At 36.8% G+C, this 22731-nt stretch overlaps 1 protein-coding gene across 1 annotated transcript in view; it reads left to right on the forward strand.

Moving 5' to 3' along the window:
- The window catches only part of CHD6 (chromodomain helicase DNA binding protein 6), a 134609-nt gene that overhangs the window by 95212 nt on the left and 16666 nt on the right, over nt 1-22731 (forward strand). Inside the window, exons 16-29 of the mRNA XM_029283703.1 lie at nt 460-715; nt 1206-1416; nt 2767-2962; nt 4264-4428; nt 4582-4761; nt 5976-6086; nt 9757-9959; nt 10333-10532; nt 14640-14799; nt 15987-16076; nt 17878-17981; nt 19740-19869; nt 20739-20806; nt 22193-22412. Coding sequence (XP_029139536.1) covers nt 460-715; nt 1206-1416; nt 2767-2962; nt 4264-4428; nt 4582-4761; nt 5976-6086; nt 9757-9959; nt 10333-10532; nt 14640-14799; nt 15987-16076; nt 17878-17981; nt 19740-19869; nt 20739-20806; nt 22193-22412 — 2294 coding nt within the window. The remainder of the gene's footprint in view (nt 1-459; nt 716-1205; nt 1417-2766; nt 2963-4263; nt 4429-4581; nt 4762-5975; nt 6087-9756; nt 9960-10332; nt 10533-14639; nt 14800-15986; nt 16077-17877; nt 17982-19739; nt 19870-20738; nt 20807-22192; nt 22413-22731) is intronic.

Here is a 22731-nt window from a genome sequence, read left to right on the forward strand (position 1 = left end):
GAGAACACAATGCAGCAAACTCAAACATTCATTATACACAAACATATCTTCAAGTTCTTCATATATAAATATTGTCTTTCCTGCCAAAATATTTCTGGTCTTGTACAACCATATTGAAAACCATTTCTAACTTACTTGCCAACAAACCTAATTCAACAAAATTTTCATTTTTCATATATCACCAAATATTTAGACATATATGCATTTATACTCATGTTCTCCAAAGGTGCCTTTACTGTCTGTTGCATGTATGTACTTTCTTGCTGAAACTAGGAGCAGAAAAACAGAAGAGTTACACAGTTTTGCCCTAATATGATAATCTTAGAATTTGAGCAGTTACATATTTCCTCAATGTACTAGCCCTGGCATCACTAAGAATTATTTTCTATATTACTTTCATGAATTATTGGGAAAGTATTATATATGGTATTGGTAGATTATATTTTGTAATCCCGGCAGGTGAAGAAACTTCAGTCCCTCCTAAAACCCATGATGTTGCGACGGCTGAAGGATGATGTGGAGAAGAATCTAGCACCCAAACAGGAGACCATAATTGAAGTAGAGCTGACCAACATCCAGAAGAAATACTATCGAGCTATCCTGGAGAAAAATTTTAGCTTTCTATCCAAGGGTGCTAACCAGCATAACATGCCTAATCTCATTAATACCATGATGGAGTTGCGCAAGTGCTGCAATCACCCCTACCTCATTAATGGTAAGAGGTAGGGCTGGAAGTTGGGCACTCCAGCCCACTTAAAATATGATGGGGATGTAATGGTGCTTCAGTTTTCCATTTGCCCATCAATAGTCAGGAATGTTTTGCTTAGTTTTTTTTGCTACCTTCTTAGTTAGTTGATGATGGTAGCATTATTATTGCTTTTATTTATTTTCATTTGGAAAACCTCATAACTAACATATTACTATCACTCTGTGTACTTAACTTGAAAGATTGCTTGTGGAGCAACCAAAGATGGAGAATGCTTATACATGTGTGTAGAATGTTCGTTTCATAAGAATGTATGTTTCATAAAGGGATAAGAACTAGCACTTGCATTTGCTTTGTATTTCTTTACAAAGCCTCAGTTAAAACAAGGAATAGCACCAGAGGTTTTCTGCTAGAATGTTGTATGATGGAATTGCTTTTCATATTGGTTATTCAACTTAACGTTCCTACTTATTTTTTCCCCTCTCTATTTCTGGGTTAGGAGCAGAGGAAAAGATCCTAGAAGATTTCCGTAAAACCCACAACTCAGAAGCTCCTGACTTCCAGTTGCAGGCAATGATCCAGGCAGCAGGCAAGCTGGTGCTGATTGATAAGTTGCTGCCAAAGTTGATTGCAGGCGGGCACAAGGTGTTGATCTTCTCCCAGATGGTGCGCTGCCTTGATATCCTGGAGGATTATCTCATCCACCGGCGGTCAGTTCAGTCCAGAAGCGTATACCACAAAAGAGCATCATGTGGATCAATTCTAAGCAGCTATTTGGCTATTCCATTAGGCTGTTTGCATCTTCTAGTGCTTATGTATATACTGTTTTCTTCTCATTGTCTTAGATCCTTTGATCTCCTTGTTATTTTTTCTCTTTTCTCTCTTACTTTGTTTCTCTCTGCATGATTTCACACTTTGCCTTTCCCCCCTTCTTTTCTGTCTTATTTTGTTTCTCTCTGCATGATTTCACACTTTGCCTTTTTTTTCCTTTGCAGGAGAAATGTATTTTTCAAACATATATAAGGCTTACATTGAAAAAAATGTTGAACTGAAATATTTCTCCAGTTCTTTGTAAACATAATTAGTTGCAAGACTACTTTTGGAATATTGATGTAGTCAAGCATCTGTCTTTATAGTAGGAGCACACTCAGCTCAGAGATCAATCAAATTGTCAATGTAGTCATTAGAACTGCAGGATTTTTCTCCCCTGCCAATTACTTGGTGGCAACATTGTCCTTTTCATGTTGATCATTTTGCAAACCACTAAAATAAAATTCTGCCATTATAGCAACAGGCAAAGTCCTCAAGAAAAATGGGGTTGTAGTGCTATGCAGAAGCTGTAGGAGATTAACTTGAATGATACCTCATAGAGCACTGAAGTATGTCCAGCCTTCCTTTCAAGTTTGGAAAGCAAGTGAGAAAACATAGAGGTATAAGGTCAGAAGAAGTGGAAGGAAAGGAACCAAATTTTAGAAAAATCTATCGTATTGCTGAATGCCTTTGACTTTTAGATGCTGTATGTCAATTTCTTGGAGAGAACATTGTTCTATGCTTGAATATCTATACTCACAGATCAAAAATAGATTTCCAGCAGACTCCATTCATATAGCTAGTTAGGTAGCAAACTAGTAACATTATTCTTGTAGATTTAGATGTCTACAGTATCAAGACAGAAAAATTCAGTTGTTTGTTTTATGGTATCTGATAAGCTGAGAAATACTTTTCCAAATGCATAGTATAATCTTTGGACTTATCATACATTATCTCACAATTTCTTTGGCATTTCTGTGAAAGGGAGAGGCTGATTATTGATACCTTTAATATCTAATTAGTCTTCTTCAACATCTATCAGATATATTTGGATTGCAACTTTTGCTTTCTTAACCATCAGGTTGGGGAAGGTTATGCTAGCTAGACTAAGGTAATTAAAACAATTTATTATTATCCCAAAGCTGTATTGCTAATGTGGGTAGATGGAAGCAGGGTTTCCTAGTCTTACAGTACTTAACTTCTTTTTTGTGTTATTTCTAAAATAACACATGGGACTTCCATTTATACAGATATACTTATGAGCGCATTGATGGCCGGGTTCGTGGGAATTTACGTCAGGCTGCAATCGATCGCTTCTGCAAGCCAGATTCAGACCGTTTTGTTTTCTTGCTCTGCACAAGGGCAGGAGGGCTAGGCATCAATCTTACTGCTGCTGATACCTGTATCATCTTCGACTCAGATTGGAATCCACAGAATGATCTGCAGGTATTTGAGAGATGAGAACCGATGGCCCCAAGGGGTGATTTTAGGAGAAATTTAGTGCTATCTCTGGGAATAAAAGTTATGTAGAAGACCTATGAAAATGTGAATTGAGCTGCTCTGAAGACAAAAGTACTTGAAAGGACATGGGCCACAATAAACAGTTTTATATGTACATGCATTTGATTTGTTTTATGTTGTTACTCAGATTGATATGCCACTCTTGTCAGGAGATTTCTGAACAACTTATAATATCCTTAGAGCAATAAGATTAAAAAGCTTAGATATATAAATCAGCAAAGGACAACAAAGATCTAAGGCATATTGTTTCAACTAGAATAAAAGATAATACACACACACACACACACACACACACTATCTGGAGGGAAGAGATCTGTTAAATCAAAATGTTTGATTAATCCAAAAGGTAGAATTATGTATGCATAAAGATACATTAAGTGTCCTGATTCTTTCAAACTGTCAGGGACTTGCGGGATGTCGAGAAAACCAAGCCTAAAGTGCCCTATTGCATTGCAGATGACATTAAGGAGAGAAGCCACCAAGAAAGAATTTAAAAGTGTCCTGTTCTGTTAATTACACATGCACACTCTTGCTGCTATGGGATTACTATGTTTCTGGAGTGGCACTTTTTTGCATCCACAATCTTGGACACTTTCCAGCTCAATGATAGAAGCTATATCTTGTATGAGGGAAGGGTGAGAGGACGTGTTGAGCCTCAATTTTGTCTTTCAAATTGAGATTTTACTATTTTGGGTCATATTTTGATTATTTGGTGAAAAACAATGGATTAATTTAACCACAGTTGTTTTTGTTTCATAGTTCATATTAGGGTCCTTAGCCTGATAGATAATTTTTATTGGCTCAGTTCAGATGTTGTGAATCCCCACTGGGAAGTAGTTTAAATATTTTAAGTAAGAAGTAAACAGTGTCAGATCTTAGCCATATCTATCCTTCAGAAGTCTTGACTCTTTCTCTCCCACGAACTCCAGAAGTTATCATGTTATAATTTTAAATATGCCAGATAAGGAAATTAGTGCCCTCCTGTACTTAATTTTACATTTTAATTAGCTTGATCTTTAGTTTTGTCCTGACCCCACCTATTCTTTTTTGGAATATGGCTCCCAATGTGCTACTGAAAAGTGGAATGATACTGATAACCGCATGAGTGGGAGATGGTGATTTAGGTGATGGCATGAATGGGAGATATTCTTCTTGAGGAAACTTAATTTTCCCCTCACCCCAATTCTGCCAACTCTACTTTGAGTGATGTCTTTCTCCTCCTGTAGGCTCAGGCTCGCTGCCACCGAATAGGGCAAAGCAAGGCAGTTAAAGTCTATCGCCTCATCACCAGAAATTCCTATGAACGAGAGATGTTTGACAAGGCCAGCTTGAAACTAGGATTAGACAAGGCAGTGTTGCAGGATATCAACCGCAAGGGAAGCAACAATGGGGTAAGGGTATCCTATACAGACAAGACCTAGAGGTCTTCTAATCTTTATTCCCCTTCCTCCTTAGATGTTCATGTCAACTTATATCTGGAAGTTGTCATGAGTTCCTGTCTTTTTTCCCATTCTGGAATCAATCAGTCTGTCTGTTTCTGGAAGGTGCAGCAGCTCTCCAAGATGGAGGTTGAAGACTTGTTGCGAAAAGGTGCTTATGGGGCTTTAATGGATGAGGAAGATGAAGGCTCCAAATTCTGCGAAGAAGATATCGACCAAATCCTGCAACGTAGGACTCAAACCATCACTATTCAGACTGAAGGGAAAGGCTCCACATTTTCCAAGGTTGGTCATGTGCTATGGGGACAAAACCATCAAAGTTTATTGTGGGAAATTGTTTTATTTTTGTTTTTATTAGCTGCATGCAAAAAAGAGCATGATAGGAGCTCACAGCTTCTTGTTGCTTTGTACAAGTCCTATTGGAATTAGATAGCCATTCTTTCCCAAACCAGAGATACAATTCTCCTCATGTTGAATTCCACCTTCTATCAGTTGGAACCAGTTGATCATGACGGATGATGAGAATTACAGTCCTACAACATATAGAAGGCTACATCTTGTCCATTCCTTATGTAAAGATTATTTTTTTCCTGCTTTCATATCCCACTTCATTTTTAACTTGATAGTATTATTATCAATGAAAATACAGTGATTTAGAAAGCAAAGTTTTAATCAGAATTATAAACTGAATGATTGATTCATATTCTGTTAAGACTTTGCTTATTTTAAATATAGTTTATTCAAGCCAAATGGCTGAGTTGTTATATGGTTGTCAAAAAACCCCCTAACCAAATTATAGTTTACCATGATAATTAAACCTAACTTGTTGCAAGGAATGGAGAAGAATATTTTAACAGAGATGAAAAGCAATGGTTTCAAGCCATTGTCTTCTGCTTTCAGCCATATTCTCCATACTTATACAGTCCAAAGGTATAGGATCAAGGCTTTCATAAAAATAACAAAAGCAAGCAGCATGCCATTACGATGTGGCTTCAATTCCTGTTATGGTTATATGCAGGACACAGCTTGAGTTGTGTAAGCACACAGTTGCTGTAATCCTTTCTCCTTGCTCCTCCTCCCGTATGGATGTCTCTGGTGAGGTCTTCATGTAAGAATTCTTAATCTTCAAAGAGGTGTTACGAGTTACAAACCAACTGTTCTCATCCACCCAGGGCAGCCTTTCCCAACTAATGGGAGTTGCTGGGAAATCTGGAGGCCATCCAGGTTGGAGAATACTCTCTTAGGGTCTGAGTGCTTTTTTTTTTTTACAGGATAAATCTAGTTATTGAATTTCGGTTCCTTCTTGCCTCAACCTATTGTGCAAATGATCAGAGGTAATGGGAATTGCAGTTAGATAATATCTGGAGGGCAACAGGTTCTAGCAAATTCTCTTGGACAGTCTTTTTAAACATGACAGTTGGCTTGACATATAGGGCTTATGGCGAATTTGTTCTATTATTCTGTCAGTTACAATCTATTAATTTGCATTTTACTCCCAGGCCAGCTTTGTTGCTTCAGGAAACAGAACTGACATTTCATTAGATGATCCCAACTTCTGGCAGAAATGGGCAAAAATAGCTGAACTGGATACTGATGCAAAGGATGAAAAGGTAATTATGATGTATTTATTCTGGAAACTTAAAATATGTTGTTTTTCCAAATTTACATATTCTCAGAGCTGATTGCAAAAGATTCCCCTAATTACATGGCTAGGATTAAAGGTTTTACTGAGGTTTTGGGGCACTAATAGTATATGCGATGAATGCAGAGTATGTGTAGATAACTTCTACAGGAAGTCTTGATTTTTCCATCTGTATCCTAAATCTGCTTTGTAAATACATACTGAGTTTTTAGCTCAAGTAGTTGACATGAACGTCTTATGATGCATAAAGTAGGATATTAATAGCTGGACAATAGGAAAAAATTATGGAACATTTTTTTTATTATATGGAGCCATGGTATTTAGGAACCGTGATGGTGCAGTGATTAGAATGCATATTGCAGGCTAATTCTGTTCATTGCCAGGAGTTCGATCCTCACCAGTTTAAGGTTGACTCAGCCTTCCACCCTTCTGAGGTTGGTAAAATGAGGACCCAGATTGTTGGGGGCAATACGCTGGCTGTGTAAACTGCTTAGAGAGTGCTGTAAAGCACTATAAAGCAGCATATAAGTCTAAGTGCTATTGCTATCTGACAACCAATACAAACACAAAAATGGGAAGATTCTGAAATACCCATAATAGTTGGTGAAAATGGCAGAATTAGTAGATGTGGCTAAATTGACTTGTCTGATTAAGAAAACGACAATGACTATGTTTATTAGCAACTAGAAATCCCTTATGGACTTTTTTCTGAAGAAAGAAAAAAATGAACTTTTGATTTATGGGGTTGACGAAAGGATAGGTTATGAAAAGAAGGAAATTATGATGTGATCTTTGAGAGGGCAAAGCTAAGAAAACCAGAAGCCACTTCTTTATAATCCTTATAATTTATTTTTCCTAATTTCTTTCTTATTAATTAGCTATTTTTCTTTATTTTTTCTAAAAATTGTATTATTTTCATCTTGTTAAAAATTCTATAATAAGAATTATAAAATCCTATTGGTGCTGGGTCAAAGCCATTCTGTTTAGGATTATAGTTACACAGTATCCTATCATAACTGAATGTAAAATATCTATCTAACACTATACTCCCTCAATCTACCTGCATAAAATCATTCAAAATAAATTAAGAGTGTTTTTACTTAAAATCAGCAGGAAAAAAACATTTCAAAATGAAAGTAAACGTAACTGCCTCAAGATGGATAGCAAAAGAAAAGACAGTGATTGAATTTGGTATTAACATTTTGAATGATGCTGGGTTGTATTTAAGAGCTGATCATTCAATACTATTTAAAATTGTAACTCTGTTTCTAAATTGAACATAAAATGCAATTTATCCGCATCTTCTACATGTAGCAATTTAGATACCCAATGCTATGACAGCAAATCAAGGGATATTGTGAAAATGTAAAATTTTGGCATATGAAATTAAGGTTGTTTTTTTTCCTTTTTGCAAAATCTAGTTAAAAAAATAAATCACCATATTCCCATGCTGACAACAAAGACCAGACAGAAATTTAGGTTTCTGTATTATTTTGTGAAATATCTTAAAACATGCTTTAGTTGGATGAACATCTTTTAATGTCTTTTTTAAATTTTTATTTGAAAATAGAAAGATCACATTGAATCAGGATTTTATATATCTAAAATAAACATGCTGGTAATGTCAGAGAGGGATGAGTTGAGTCCGGGAAGGAGTCAAGTAGGGAATTAGTCTGGAACTCCGACATGGGCACAAGAAAGTGAAATCTGACTCTCCCTTGAATGCTGTTGAACTTAATTTGATCTAATCCAGTTGCAAACCATCAGTCTGAGGAGATTTCTGTGTATAGGCTTGAGCAATAAAACAGCTAATTGAACTCTTCACGTGTGGATCTTGTTCATGCCTGACAGGTAGCAAATGAATGGATCACTACTGGTTTCTCCATTTGCAATCAGCTTGGAAAAAATGAGTATTTTAGTCTTTGGATCCCAGTGATCCAGTAGCTTTGCATTATCTTTCTCTGATAGCAGTATACAGATAGTCCTCGACTTATGACCACAACTGAGCCAAAATTTCTGTTGCTAAGCAAGACAGTTGTTAAGTGAATTTTGACCTATTTTACAAAAGCTCTTAACACAGTTGTTAAGTGATTCACTGCAGTTGTTAAATTAATAACATGGTTGTTAAGTGAATCTGACTTCCTCATTGACTTTGCTTGTCAGAAAGTTGCAAAAGATGATTACATGACCCCAGGACATTGCAACCATCATAAATATGAGCCAGCTGCCAAGTGCCTGAATTTTGATCATATGACCATGGGGATGTTGCAATGGTTGTACGTGTGAAAAACGGTCATAAGTCACTTTTCTCGCTGCAGTTGTAACTTTGAATGGTCACTAAACGAATGGTTGTAAGTCAAGGGCTATGTGTAATTTGTTTCAACTTAAGACCTCAGCATCGTTCTTTTACTCTACACAGTGCCAGAAGTAAGACTGATTTATTCCCAGAATGTCTACTTCTATATCTTTTATTTCTTTTGAAGCTTGTTTAGAAACAGAAAGCTACTGTATTAAAGGGGAAAATCTACCACCTACTTCCTTTCCAGAGCTAAAATATGAGAGTCCCTTTGAATGACAGTGGGTGTCTGGTATATCAGATTATTCCAGCCATGAGAACCAACCTTTTTTAAACTAGGAGCATAGAATATAAAAAAATATGGACACAATATTTTGTGGAGAGGATCTTAACTCTTCATATACCTACAAAAATAAAATACTATAAATGCTTTCTCTTTGTGCCCAATCATTTTGTTTATCTCTTCGGTTAAACAGCTGGTTTTCTCAATGCTAACTTCCTCTGGCAGAAGTGATGTCAGTAAACCCTTGGGGTCCTACCTTGTAAAGCTCCAGCTGGAAAGGCGAAAGGGAGCTTAGAAGCACAAGGAAGATTGCTAAGCAACAGATCACAAAGGCTCCCCCCCCCAAATGTTGCTTTAACAACATTAAGATTCACATGACTGTGGTTAGAAATAATTGAAAAAGGGAGGTCAAAAACATAGTCTCTGTTTTGTGTGTGTGTGGCAAAGTGTTGTAACTATATTTGCCAATTCATTTTCATTCCAGCTGTTAAATTTTAAATGTTTATAATAAAAGAGATATTATTGTTTGTTTCTTTTTTTAAAAAGTAATCAAACTGATGCTGCAGAATCTAATTTTTAGCTTGTTGGTATTGCTTTCAGCCTTTTCTCCTGATGATCCTTATGTGAATGCAAATTTTAGGTTGATTAGTATCTGTATAAGCAATTTTAAGCATTGCTATCGTGCTTCTTTATAATAGCTGTAGAAAAAATACACCACACATTTCAAAGTCAGGTCAGGTTTGAATGACAATAAACAAATCTTTTATTTTCCAAACTCAGCAAAGCTATTTAATTTATATCACAAACAATTTAAAAACTATTTTTTATAACATAACACTATTAAAACAACACATACCTTGAGATAAAGAAAAAAGTATGTGAAATCAAGAATTTTGAAAACTTACAAACATAACATAAAATTTGAATGTTCAGTCATATTTTAGATCAATGTATTAACCAATAGTATAAAAAACAAAATGTGTAGCTAAGCATGCTGAGCGGTTCGGCGTAAGATACAAGAATTATATGTATTTTTTTTGTTAACCCCCTCCCCCTTAGGAGAGCCTGGTGATTGACAGGCCCCGTGTCCGTAGGCAAACCAAACACTACAACTCCTTTGAGGAAGATGAGCTGATGGAGTTCTCAGAGCTGGACAGTGACTCTGATGAGCGACCTACACGTTCACGGCGTCTCAATGAAAAAACACGTCGGTATTTAAGGGCTGAATGTTTTCGTGTGGAGAAAAATCTGCTTATATTTGGGTGTGTTTCTTTGTTAAATCTCTCTTGAATGTTCTATTCTGTATTATATACAAGGATTGTTGCAGTTCTATTAAAAATTTAGTAGTATTTGGAATGTTGAAATCAGGGTAACATTTCAATACCTATAATTCTACTACTCATGGCATTTTCTTCCATTGCTATACATTAAAATTCATGGAGCAATAGTTATTTTTTTTATGGTAAACAGAGATCCCTTTAGCTCCATTGCTGCCTCTTTCACCATTTCCTGCTAATTTTTTCCCCTAATTTCCCTCTTCTATTTTTTCAATCTTGTAGTGATAAACTAATGAGAATGTATGAACATTATACAATTCTGATAGTCTTTGTATGCTGTACATCTGTTTTTCTCAAGCTGGGGACGTTGGAAAGATATTCTGACCCATGGCCGGTTTAAATGGCATCTTAATGAAAAGGATATGGAGATGATCTGCCGAGCACTGCTGGTCTACTGTGTTAAACATTATAAGGGAGATGAGAAGATTAAGAGTTTTATTTGGGATTTGATCACTCCAACAAAGGATGGGCAGAACCAAGCCCTACAGAACCATTCAGGTATCAGAAATGAATTTTGTTGTGTTCTAAGCTTATTTTTTTAAGCTACCTAAAAAAATAATAAAAATTGATTAATCTCATTAGTGAATGATACTTTTCTGAAAGATGAGACTTCTTCAATTGGAGAATATTTTTTAATCAGAGAATTTCAGATTTTGTTAATCTTGAATTTGTCCGTCTAATAATTTTTTTCAAGCTGAACTATTAAAATGCTTCTTAATAAAGTTCAAAATGTACATTCTGTATTTACTTCTTTAACATTTATTATTACGTTTGACATTTATCTGCAACAAGAGATATGTTCAGATAAAATGGCTTCTTATACCATCACAGGGAATTTGATGCCTGTTCTATACTAAACACTTTAAATAATTTTCTATAGTAAGGTAAGAAATGGAAGAAAGATGAAAAGAGGTAAAAGCAGGAAGGTTACAAATGATTATAATACCTGAACTCCCCATAAAATTCAGACAATGAAGTAGAATGATTACACAATAAACATATCATCCTGAAGCACTCAAAGATATCTTTTCAATTTTTTATTTTTATTCGCAGCTTGTTAGATTTATATCATGTTTTTTTCTCTAGGAACTCAAGCCTACTTTCATGATAATTTCCCAATGCTTTATTCCCATAACAGTTCTGTTTGATGGGCTGGGGTGAGAAATACTATCTTTGAAGTCACCCAGTGAGTATCCATGCCTGAAGATAAGACTAGGTCACCCCATTCTATTCCAGCAATCTGACTGTTCTATAACATTACTCTGTGGGTTGATAGAATTTTATTAGTAACATACAGATGTGTATACCAGATGGAGTTTTAAGAGTGATTTTAGATCAGTTATTGTAATTCCTTTCCTCTTTTTGTTATGGTACCTTAACCACTATTCAGAGTGTATGCTTAGTGTGAAATCCCCAAATCAATATTGTTAATTTACTGATTACTGCTATTTCTTCCTATTCCTGAACTAGTAGAAATGGTTTAGGAAATAGTATTGCTTTCTTCTGTTGATATCAAGAAGGATGTAGAATTCTGGAATCAATATCAGGCCCTGTGATGGACTGAATGTAGGCTAACAATTGGTTTTTGTTTGTTTCCTCTGCTCATTTCTGTTTGATGGTGACTTCGTTACACATGCATAATTCTGACATTCATATTTCCAGGCTATTTGGGGAATTTGGCTTCATATTCTGTAATCTGGAGGTTAATTGTTTTTTTGGAGAAGAATTCCTTGATTTCCTCCCCCTTGGCTTAATATATTGATGGTTATCTTTGTTTCGTTTACAATGTTTATTTCCTCCTATATTACTTGCAACTGGATATATTTGTAATAGGAGCAATATAGAATAATGTGGGGAGTATTTCAGGAGCGATATGGCTATATAATGATATTTTTCCTTGTACATTGACATGAAAAGTAGACTATTTAGCCAATTGAAAATCAGTGTTGTATTTTAGTATGGTACTGAGGGGAGAGAGGTTTTAATTTGGGTGCTCAAATCCCTATCAGTGGCTCACAGCCAAGAAAGCCCAATTCTCACAGTCTAATTAATTAGGTTGATGACAAGAAGAAAGCAGTTACATTACAGATTTTAGAAACTGAATATGGATAATTTAGGTATCATTTATTAATGACTATAATAAGGTGGGGCCTTCTAGATCCTTTTGGTTCTCTTTGCAACTATCTCTTGACTCTAGAGGGAGGTTGCTATTCATTTAGATTAGAAGACTTAAAAGGAAAATCTATGTTTTTGTTCTGCAGTATTTTGCCTCAGAGGATCCAAAGGTGCCTATAACAGTGCTTGGGCACTGAAACGCATTTGCTTCAAAACCATTAATTGTGCAGTATGTATCTGACCTTGAAGACCATTTGGTAGATATAGCTGATCCTGAATGAGGCTATTCAAGTAGCTGTGGCACACCTCAATGTACACATGTAACACTTCTAGTTTGATTTGGTTAATAATGGTGGGTTTGGATTCCAATTCAAGCTGCTGATGGTCATCTATATAGCCTTACATGGTACAGAGCATGGACATCTGTGGGACTGCCTTCTCCGGTTGTTTCTGCCTTTTCTGTAAGTTTAGGCAGGATAAGCATGTTTCTTTTTGATCAATACAGCTATAGCAGGGGTGTCAAACTGCCGGCCCCCGGGCTGGATGCACCATAGCAAACCGCGCCCATCCCATTGCGGGCAATGGCAAAAAAGTCGCGATACATCACGACACGTCACGTGACATTGCGAGTTTGACACCCCTGAACTATAGTATGGTTTCTCTATTCTCCTCCATAGTGCAATCATTTTCTATTGCTGTTGTTTGTAATTCTTTATATGCTGCTGAGTTGTTGGCAACTTTATGGCCTAAGAAATCAGTCAAAGAAACAGTACCTTTCTGGAATACCTGTGATGATTAGGAGAGGAGACACTTTTTACAGTAGTTCTCTTCCATTTTAAACTGTCAGTTCCAGTTGGTTGGGGAGGAGAGATCAAGCCATTGGAGCTACATTATGGGGTGCCACAGCGCTTGGCTATTCCTCCTCCCCCCCCCGTAGGTTTAACATTTACATAAAGCCATTGAGGGAAGTCATCTGTCAACATGGTATGCTGATGATACTCAGTTATACACCCCCACCCTTGGCTATGCAGGAGATAGCAATGGAGATTTTGTTCCAGTACCTAAGCCTGTCACAATTTGGCCAGGGAGAAACAGGCTTAGGCTGAACCATAATATAACTATAGTATAAATTCATACATCAGTCTGGAGAAAATTAATCTCTTGCTATGGTCAGGGGTGCATTTCTCTTGGCAGAACTGGTTTGCAGTCTGTGAACCTCTTTGACTCACATCGCCCGCCTGCTTAGAGTAGCAAGTAGAGACTTTGGCAAGTAGAGTAGCAAGTAGGGCCTTTAAACAATTATATTTTGTGCACCAGTTTTGACTATTCCTAGAAAGGGGGCTTTACTGATAATCAGTCATGCCCTTATCATTTCATGTGTGGACTATTGCAACTAACTGGACGTGAGTCTGCCCAATTGCAAATGGAAACCGATTCAAAATGTAATTTGGGGAATCTTAGGTTTCCTTTTGTGACACCTCTACTATAGGAGTTGATTGGCTGCCAGTTAGCAGCCAGTACAATTCAAGTTGGTAGTTGTTGCCTTTAATGTTCTATATGGCTTGAGGCCTAGGTATTTCTGAGACTGCCTGCTCCAGGTGGAATCTGCCCATCCAGTGAGATTGGGAAGAAAAAGTAAATTGATCCTGCCTCTGAAGGAATATGGCCATGATGGACTCTGTGGTCAAGATTTCCCATCCTCTGAAACAGCCTTTTCCCAACATAAGGTCAGATCCTTCCCGATTAAGTTTCCATAAAGCAGTTAAGACCTGGCTCTCCAAGAAGTCATTTGGGGGCAGAATGAAAGGATGATTCTGCCTCTAAGGATCTTGATTGGAACTGTTGATTGATTTGAGAGTGGGGTAATGATTGCTTTTGATTACTTTTGGCTTTCCTTGTATTGTTTTTAATTTTCTGATTGGAGCAGCATAGAAGTCTGAGTAAATATTGTTGCTAAAGTAAAAGGATTCTGTCAATGAAATCCTTGGAGAATCTGTGTCTGAATTCAGTATGAGGGGGCAGGGAGGTAAATGTGTGTTTACATACATATAATTACCGATAAATAAAACTGTATAGTTTAATGCAGTTTTTCTGCAATCATTTTTATTTTATTTTATATTCCTTGTCTTTCTGATGAGCTACGTGTTCATAATTTGAAGTTAGCAAAGAGGAATTCTGATCAATCTTTGTGATACTAAATTAACTTTTTGGAAACTAACTGTATAATGTGTGGTCTACAAGTAACCTAGGAACTTTGCTATACTTATATGCAACTACCAGATGTGGGCAAGAATGATATATTTTTCCAATCCCAGGTTCTATTTGAATAATTAGACGTCTGGGATGGACAATGAAGAGAAAAATGTGTTTTCTTTGTGTTCTGCCAGTTCCATTTACATCTGAACTATTTTTTTCTGTTTTGATTTTCTATTATATAGTCACATCCTGATTCAGCAGTGCTGCTCATATGCTTTCCCTTGCCTATTGCAGGATTATCAGCTCCAGTGCCAAGAGGAAGGAAGGGGAAGAAAACCAAGAATCAAATGCTGCTACCTGAGATTAAGAATGCAGACTGGCTTACTACTTGCAATCCTGAAATCATCCTACATGATGATAGCTACAAAAAGCATCTGAAACAACACTGCAATAAGTGAGCAAATGAAAGCATTAAGGCACTGCTGTCATACTTCTGGAACACTTATCTGATTTTCAGTTCTAAATTCTGAGCCAGGATTAAAACTTATAAGTGGCTCATGAATTTGTGCTTGTATTTAAAATGTATTCCCTGAGATAGATCCATGGAAATTGGCTAACAAGCTCTAGAGAGTAGAAAGCAAAACGTTTCATTGATATTGCTGTTTTTCACACATGTTCTTTTCCAGAACATATGGGACTAGGGAAACAATCCATGCATTTATGATCAAAACAGATTGGTTCAGGTTTGGGGCAGGGCTTTCCTATCCCCATCTCCAATTTAAAAATTACTCTTTTCTCTGTTTCTCTAATAATTAAAAGGCATGTTTACATGGAACAAATATTGTGAAACCCTTGTGGATATTTCTAAGGTTTTTATAATGCTTTTTGAGCCATTTTGCCATTTGAAAAATCTAGGAACTTCTCTCGTATGCAGAAGACATGGTATGAGTCTGCAATCTCCTATGTCCCAAATATAATTAAGCTGCAGTGACATCTGCAGCAAACCACAGTGATGCTAAAATAATGACATAGAAAGAATGATGTCATACAAATGTTGCCATTAAGTACTTGCATCTTAACAACTGATGTAAGTACTATAAATTGCCCCTCATGGAGCAAGTGGGGGGGCACTAAGTAGATATTAAGAGATGTTAATAAGCACCATCCTTTTTATAGGCTTTCTGGATCATATTATTCTTTATTTCATTGCTTATAGCGTCTAGTTCCTTATCATTTCCTTATCTCATGTATATTTTTAAAATCTTTTTATTCACACATATTAGGTGGAATAGCCTTATTTAGATTATCTACTGATATTGGCTGGTTTACTTACTTGCCTATTATTTAACACTGCCCAGTAATCTTACAGTCAGTTGGATTTGTACGGTAATGAATTTCATGTACAAGTGAGCTATCTCTTACTCATTACTTCTTATTCACCAATATCAGCTTTTGAGAGCTTATTTTCTAGAAGAATGGCATTTGGTCCTACGGTGCCAACTTTGAATGGCATAATAGCAGTTCCCATTGCCAACAAACAAGGCTAAATACATCCTGTAAACTTAAAATGGATCTGGAAACCATGTTGAAACTCAGATTTACTGTCTAAGTTACCTTCTGGTCTGCTTTTCCTTTTGGCAGAGTGCTGTTGAGAGTACGGATGCTCTATTACTTGAAAGCTGAAGTGCTGGGGGAGGCAGCTGATAAAGCTTTTGAAGGAACCCCTGCCAAGTATGTTACATTAGCCTTCTGGAGTTTTGCTTTATAATCTGTTGTGTTATAGTCACAATATTGGAAGTATAGACAGCATGTGCTTGGACTGCATTCTTGCACGTGCGTAAGTTTTACACTTAGCAGGGGATTGTAGGACTCTGAATGCATATATATTCATATTGTAAACATCCTCTTACTTAAAAGAAAATGAATGAATGAATGAATGAATGAATGAATGAATGAATGAATGAATGAGTACACACACATAGAGTTAAGAGCAAACTACATGCATGCAGTCTATAGTGTTTGTCTCAGTTCATATATTGTATAAGTTGTAATTGTTTAATTGTGATGTTTTGGGTACAGAGTGTTACTAAGTGTTAAATAATGATTTCCAACCACAGTGATGGGTTCAGATAACAAGTCAAAACCAAACAAACCACATTAAAATATAGCATGACATATGAATCCAGTCTTTTTTAGCAGAGCAAATAATACTGAACAAAATTACCTTGGAAGTAGTACTGCCCTGAAATTTGCAAAAAATACTACAGTAGTACTGTAATGAACAGTATTAATTTAATTTTATCTATTACCAAAGCATTCCAATATTATAACAAAAAAGTTAACTGAACCAAATATAAACAAATCTGATTTACATCTATTGATTTTCTTTTGAGTGAGAGCTGCCTCTTTCATAGTGTAGCTTTAGGTAAACACACCAGATTGGTATATGAAAAAGTGCTGAAATTCTGTTGATTGCAATATGACTGGTAGAATGCTACCAGAGGAAAAAAAGTTAGTATCAATATATACTTATTAGTTAATTATTAACCCCATCAGTTTTGATTAAAAAACACCACCACCATCAACTAAAGCAACCTCTCGGAAATAACTGAGTTCACAGATATTTATTTTACTTATTTATTATTTTATTTATTAAATTTGTTTGCCACCCATTTGTTGCAAAGCGACTCTGGGTGGCTTACAACATCAAAATAAAGCCATAAACATATACAGACAAATGTGTAAAATCACAATACAATTATAATAAAATATAAATTTTAACTTAAAACTAAAAGATGTAGAGGAAAGGAGTAGAATGTAGGGGGAGCAAGGGGGGAGTTGCTATTAATTGATCAACCACCTCCAATGTGATACTCCCCCATTGGGGCTTCAAGCCAACTGGCAGAGTCTTCTGATTTTTTTGAAAGGTCAAGAGAGTGGGAGTCAATCTCACTTGAGGGGGCAAGATGTTCGAAAGGGCTGGAGCTGCAGCAGACTAGGCTTTTCTCCTGATCCCCCTCAGACAGAATTTCTTGACTGATGGGATCCGCAGCATGCCTTCTCTGCTGGCATAGGTGGGGCGGCCTGTCCCATAGGGGTGAGATGATTCCTCAAGTATTATTGAGTTATGATAATTCTGTGCAGTTCTTTAAAACATCTGTGGGTTCTCCCCAAATTTTGCAGTTGACATCAACGAGAAGAGTTACCGCTATTTTAAAGAGTTGTAAGTAGATGCGCTCTGAAGCACCTTTTAGAATCTAATTTGAAATGATGCCATATAGTCCATTTTGAGTGTGCTTACAAAAATACCCAGACTTTAAAATAGACTTTAGAAGCCAAATGCTAGATTAATGAATAATTATCAGAGCTGGTAATACTGTAGACATTTTTACAGTAGTTTCATATCATTCTTTTACCCAGAGTTTCATCAAGTCCTTTCTTAACATTTTTTAAGGTAAACCTTTTACAAAAGTAATTTAAACATGTGCCCAGACCTGTATATGACTGTTGAAATATGCTTTGTTCTTTGCAGAGATTTAGATGTCTTGCTGCCGGACATTGACTATGTGGAGATTCCTGTGGACTGGTGGAATGCTGATGCAGATAAATCCCTCCTCATTGGAGTTTTTAAACATGGTATTTCCCTTTATGTGGGATGGACCTTTCGTAGACATTCCTCTTGTATAAAATGCTTTGGAGGAAATATTTCATTACTGGTACAAGTGCAGCACTCCTTCCTGCCACCTCTCTTTTCAGGCTTCCATGAAAGCCTAAAAAAAGACATGCCAGTTTTAAGAGTTGTGCTGCTCATGCCCACCAGTATATATTAGATGCCTAAATAAGGAGCAAATTCTTCTCTGAGGAAACTCCAATCTTATGAACACCTACCAGTGAACTGGCTTCATTAAATTTGTTGGATCTCTGAGGAAACATGAACAGTAGCTCCTGTACAATTTGACCAAAGTAAAGTAAAGTAATAATATGTGATTATATGTATTTTATATTCAGATTGTGAAAAAGAATGTGTGAGTGATGCATTACATGGATTGTAATTTAATTTAAGTACAAGTAGTCCTCATTTAATGTCCATTTGTTCAGCAACCATTTAAAATTATGATGGTGCTGAACTAATGCCTGGGACTAATCAGTGGCTGTTCTGCCTGTTGCAGCTCCTTTGTGGTCACTTGAACAAAATTTGGGCCAAATTCTCCCTCCCATTTATGAGTGCCTTTTTTGGCCCCTTGCTTACCTGCTGCTGCCAATTGCCATGCCACCTGGCTCTGCCTATTACCACTGCGCCCACTGGCAAAGCAGTACTATACTGTCCAGGGCCTTCTTTCGCACTGCTTGCTTTCATGCTACCTTTTTCCTTCTACTTGGGTCTTTCTTTTATGCTGCACCATCAGGGCCTTCATTCAGTGGTGGGATTCAGCCGGTTCGCACCACTTCAGCAGAACTGGTAGCTAATTTTTTGTTGCCCAGCCCCAGAATGGACTTCCGGAAGCGGCATCCACACAGAGAACCAGTGGTTCACATATTTGAATCCCACCACTGCCTTCATTCAACGCTGGTGCAAAACAAGAACTCTTGTAGCTAGGCCTTCTTTCACATACCAGGCTTCTTTTGTGAATGAAGGCCCAGGAGGGGTATAAATGTAGGCCCTGACTGGTGTGCAAATGGAGTTCCTGGGTGTGGCGTAAATGGAGACCCTGGATGGGGTGCAAGAGGAGCCCCGGCTGCACTGGGGCTAAAGAAGGTCCCAGCTGGTGCAGCAGTGGTGTATAGGTTGACAGGTATGGTGGCGGGCAGGTCTGGGTATTGGGAACAGGTGGTGGCCATGGGTATGTGGTTAGCAAAAGAGACATAGGTGGGGCAGGGAATTCAAGAGGAAGCAATCAGTTTTCTCACTGAGGCTCAGGACTGGGAGGAGCCAACCCTGAAATGGATTGGATTGGATCTTTGTCTAATGAACAGTGATGAGAGTCAGTGAATAATGGCAACCAAAACTACTAAGTGACATGGTCACTTGACATTCACTTGAATTTGTGCTTTATGACCACATGTTTAGGGATGGAAATCCTAGTCCCAATTACTGACGCTAACCAAGAACTAGCTCTACATGTCTCTGCATCTCAAAAATATTTTGAAATACAATATTTTATATATTTTCTGCTCATACATGGCTGAATTATGCTAAACTCTTCATATTTGAAATCCTCTTTGATTTCCTTAAGGTTTTTGAGATTCACATATACAATCAGAAATGGCACTGAGTCCTATAAAGGGACTAGCCATTCTGCTGTTACTTGCTATTCATGTGGTTGCTAAGGGAGTAGTGGTATGGCTTTAAGTTGTTCTTCGGATAATACTGAATGGTTTTAATTATTTTATTAGGTTATGAACGATACAATGCAATGCGAGCTGACTCAGCTCTGTACTTTCTTGAGAAAGTGGGCATGCCAGATGAGAAACTACTGTGTGCAGAGCAGAATGTCACTGATGGAGTACAGGATGCTCCAGAACGGTAAGTCAGATTGGGCAGGCAAAACTGTCACAGGAATAGAATTGCCTGTGAGTGTGTACTTCTAAAACAGTTAGTGCACAAGGGCACGTACAAAACAGAAAATGTTTTATCTTGAATCCAAGACAACTACATTGTGTTTCAAAAGTTCTGCCAAACCCTTTTGGGTGGTCTGTGGTTCATCAGCACAAGAACCTGGAACAGTTTGGTTGTTCTGGGTTTGAAGTGAAACTAAATCTAGGCAAGTCCTATGGCACAAGTCAAGCAAGATTAGTGTGCTTCCCACCCCGCACCCAATGGCTTGGACCCATCAATCTTCTCAGTGCTTTATTTTTCCTATCTGGCTGTAGTTGCCACCATCACCAGTGATCTTTTCATAGATAATTCGTACTGATTCAAATTTTGACATATGTGTTGCATATGTATATCTAATTGCACTAGTAATATGTTTAAGGTATTGTTAAGTATACAGTATTTCATTTTTTCAATCCTCTGACAAAAAAGCAACCCTTGAAATACTGTGGGAAGTCAGTTATAGTAAAATTTCCTTTACATCATTTTTCCTGTTTTTCCATCTATTTACTTAGAGCTTTGCATACACATGTAGAGTCATAATCTTTGAAAATTAAAGAGGAACAATTGTTAGTGTTGCTGTCACATTAAGACTGCAAAAACATTGGGATGGAATGAGTGCTGTGCTGTATACAAGTTACGCAAATTTCTATATAAAGCAGATGTATATGCATATGAGAAGTAAAAGAGCCAGTGCTGTTATTGCGTCCATGATATTTGCATTTGAAGAACTTTTATCACAATGACTTTGACTTGCAAAGTTTCTACTGATTAATTTCCTGTTGGATTCTTTTCCTCAGAGGAAATACAGACAAAGAAGAGAGTAGTGCAGATAAACTAGCTGGAGTAGACAAACAGGAGGTAAGTCTAAGGCAGAAAATGTATTTCTCACTCTATCTTCTTTTCTATTTTAAAGATGTTCTGCAACTTTAACAATACGTATTCTGGATCATATTGATGTTAAAATGTTTTCAGGCAGATTCGTAATGGTGCCTTTACCATATATGCAGTAATGCAAGCCATATAGATTGGATTTCTTCCTATGTATTTTAAGAGGTGTAGCCAGTTTTCTCAGCTCTGCATTCCCTAAAGGAGTCATGATTGAACTTCCCAGATTTCCTACTAAGTATTTCTAATCTATAAATGAAATAATGTATCAGTCCCTACTTAATTGCTTGTTTTGCATATTCAAATTTGTCCTAGGATCTAGTATTTAAATTGCATTTTATTGATAATAGTTTGTCTTTCCATAGGAAATTTCTGATACTTGTGGTCCAGATCCTGAGAAGAAGGATGACAATGTGGCAGGTGAGGCTGTGCATATGAATATTCCTTGAAATAAAATTGTCTCAAATATTAGTTTGTTAGCCTTTTTAGTAACTATAGTTTATAAAACGTTTACCATAGAAAACATAATTCTAATATCATTATGGAAAAAATCAGTAATATTGGAGACATATTGGAGATATTTTTCTCTAAATATTAGCTGCTTCTTCAAATGCTTTCATTTCTCTTTCCTTTGAATACTTAAAATAGCTTAGAACAGATGGTGTGGGAAAACCTTTGAAAGTGGTGTACAGCTGACCAGCTCGCTGTGTTAATAGATTGTTTGCAAAGTAGTTTGCTATTTAATATCAAGCTTGCTTTATTCTATTTAAGCATGCCTATCTGTGTGCATTTTTTATCACGCACCTTCAGTTTTTGTTACTATTATTATCAAAGGTATGAGACTGAATAGAGCAAAATAAACAAAATAATGGAATCATAGAGTTGTATGGAACATTTGTTTTAGGAGATCAAATCTAACCCCCAAGAGAAATCATCCACAAGAGGTGGCTGCCTAGTCCCTAGTGGACCATACCTATCAAAGGAGAGTTTACCACCTCTTTGGACAATTGACTCCATTATGGAACACTTATTGTCAAGGAAGTTTGAACACTGAAGGACTCAAAAAGAGATGTACATGCCTTTCACAATTACAGAACTAAGGATTAGTGTAAACAGTGATTTTGCCTTCAAGACATACTCAGCCATAAATAAATGAAGCATATTTTAACTCGTGACAACTTAGCCAGTTAGTTATAGTTCTGTGTGTCAAGTGAATTCAGGAAATTGGGTTAATTGAGTAAATCAGAGTTCATATGAATATGCTGGATCAGGCTATATATTCCAACATAGGTAAATGAATAGAGGATGTCAATGGAAGGATTCTTCAGGTGATATTAAATACTAATAACCTTGCTGATGTTTGAAGCCCAGGATGGCTCCGACCCAGACAAATTCAGCTGGCCTGTGTCATCTGCTCTCACAGCCAGACTTCGGCGTCTTGTCACTATCTATCAGCGCTGCAACCGCAAAGAACTGCCGTCTAGACCTGATATTATTGGACCTTGTAACCATGGCTATTGGCTCCAAGAGGAAATGATTAGGCGAGCCAATGAAATGGACCCTATGAACAATGAAATACAGAAAAGGTAACAGAGAAAACTGTAAAAATCAGCCTTAAGCTTATTTAGATATTGCTAATTCTGAATAACTGTTCTCTATTCTCTGGCTTGTCATTTTGATTGTAGTTATGCAGATACTACTGTACAATTAGATGTGCAGAATCGTATTTTGACTTTAAATTCTGGTATAATGTAAAAAACAGTGTAGGCTGCACATGTTTTAATACATATATTCTAAATATGCTTGCTGTAATCAGTGTGATGTCATAGCAAGTATTGGTAAACATTCTCCCAGTTTTGAACTTGCAAACATAGAATAGTCACTTGAACAGTTATAATAATAATA

Source organism: Protobothrops mucrosquamatus, unplaced genomic scaffold (genome assembly GCF_001527695.2).
Source record: "Protobothrops mucrosquamatus isolate PMUCROS unplaced genomic scaffold, P.Mucros_1.0 scaffold194, whole genome shotgun sequence".
NCBI classification, from domain to species: domain Eukaryota; kingdom Metazoa; phylum Chordata; class Lepidosauria; order Squamata; family Viperidae; genus Protobothrops; species Protobothrops mucrosquamatus.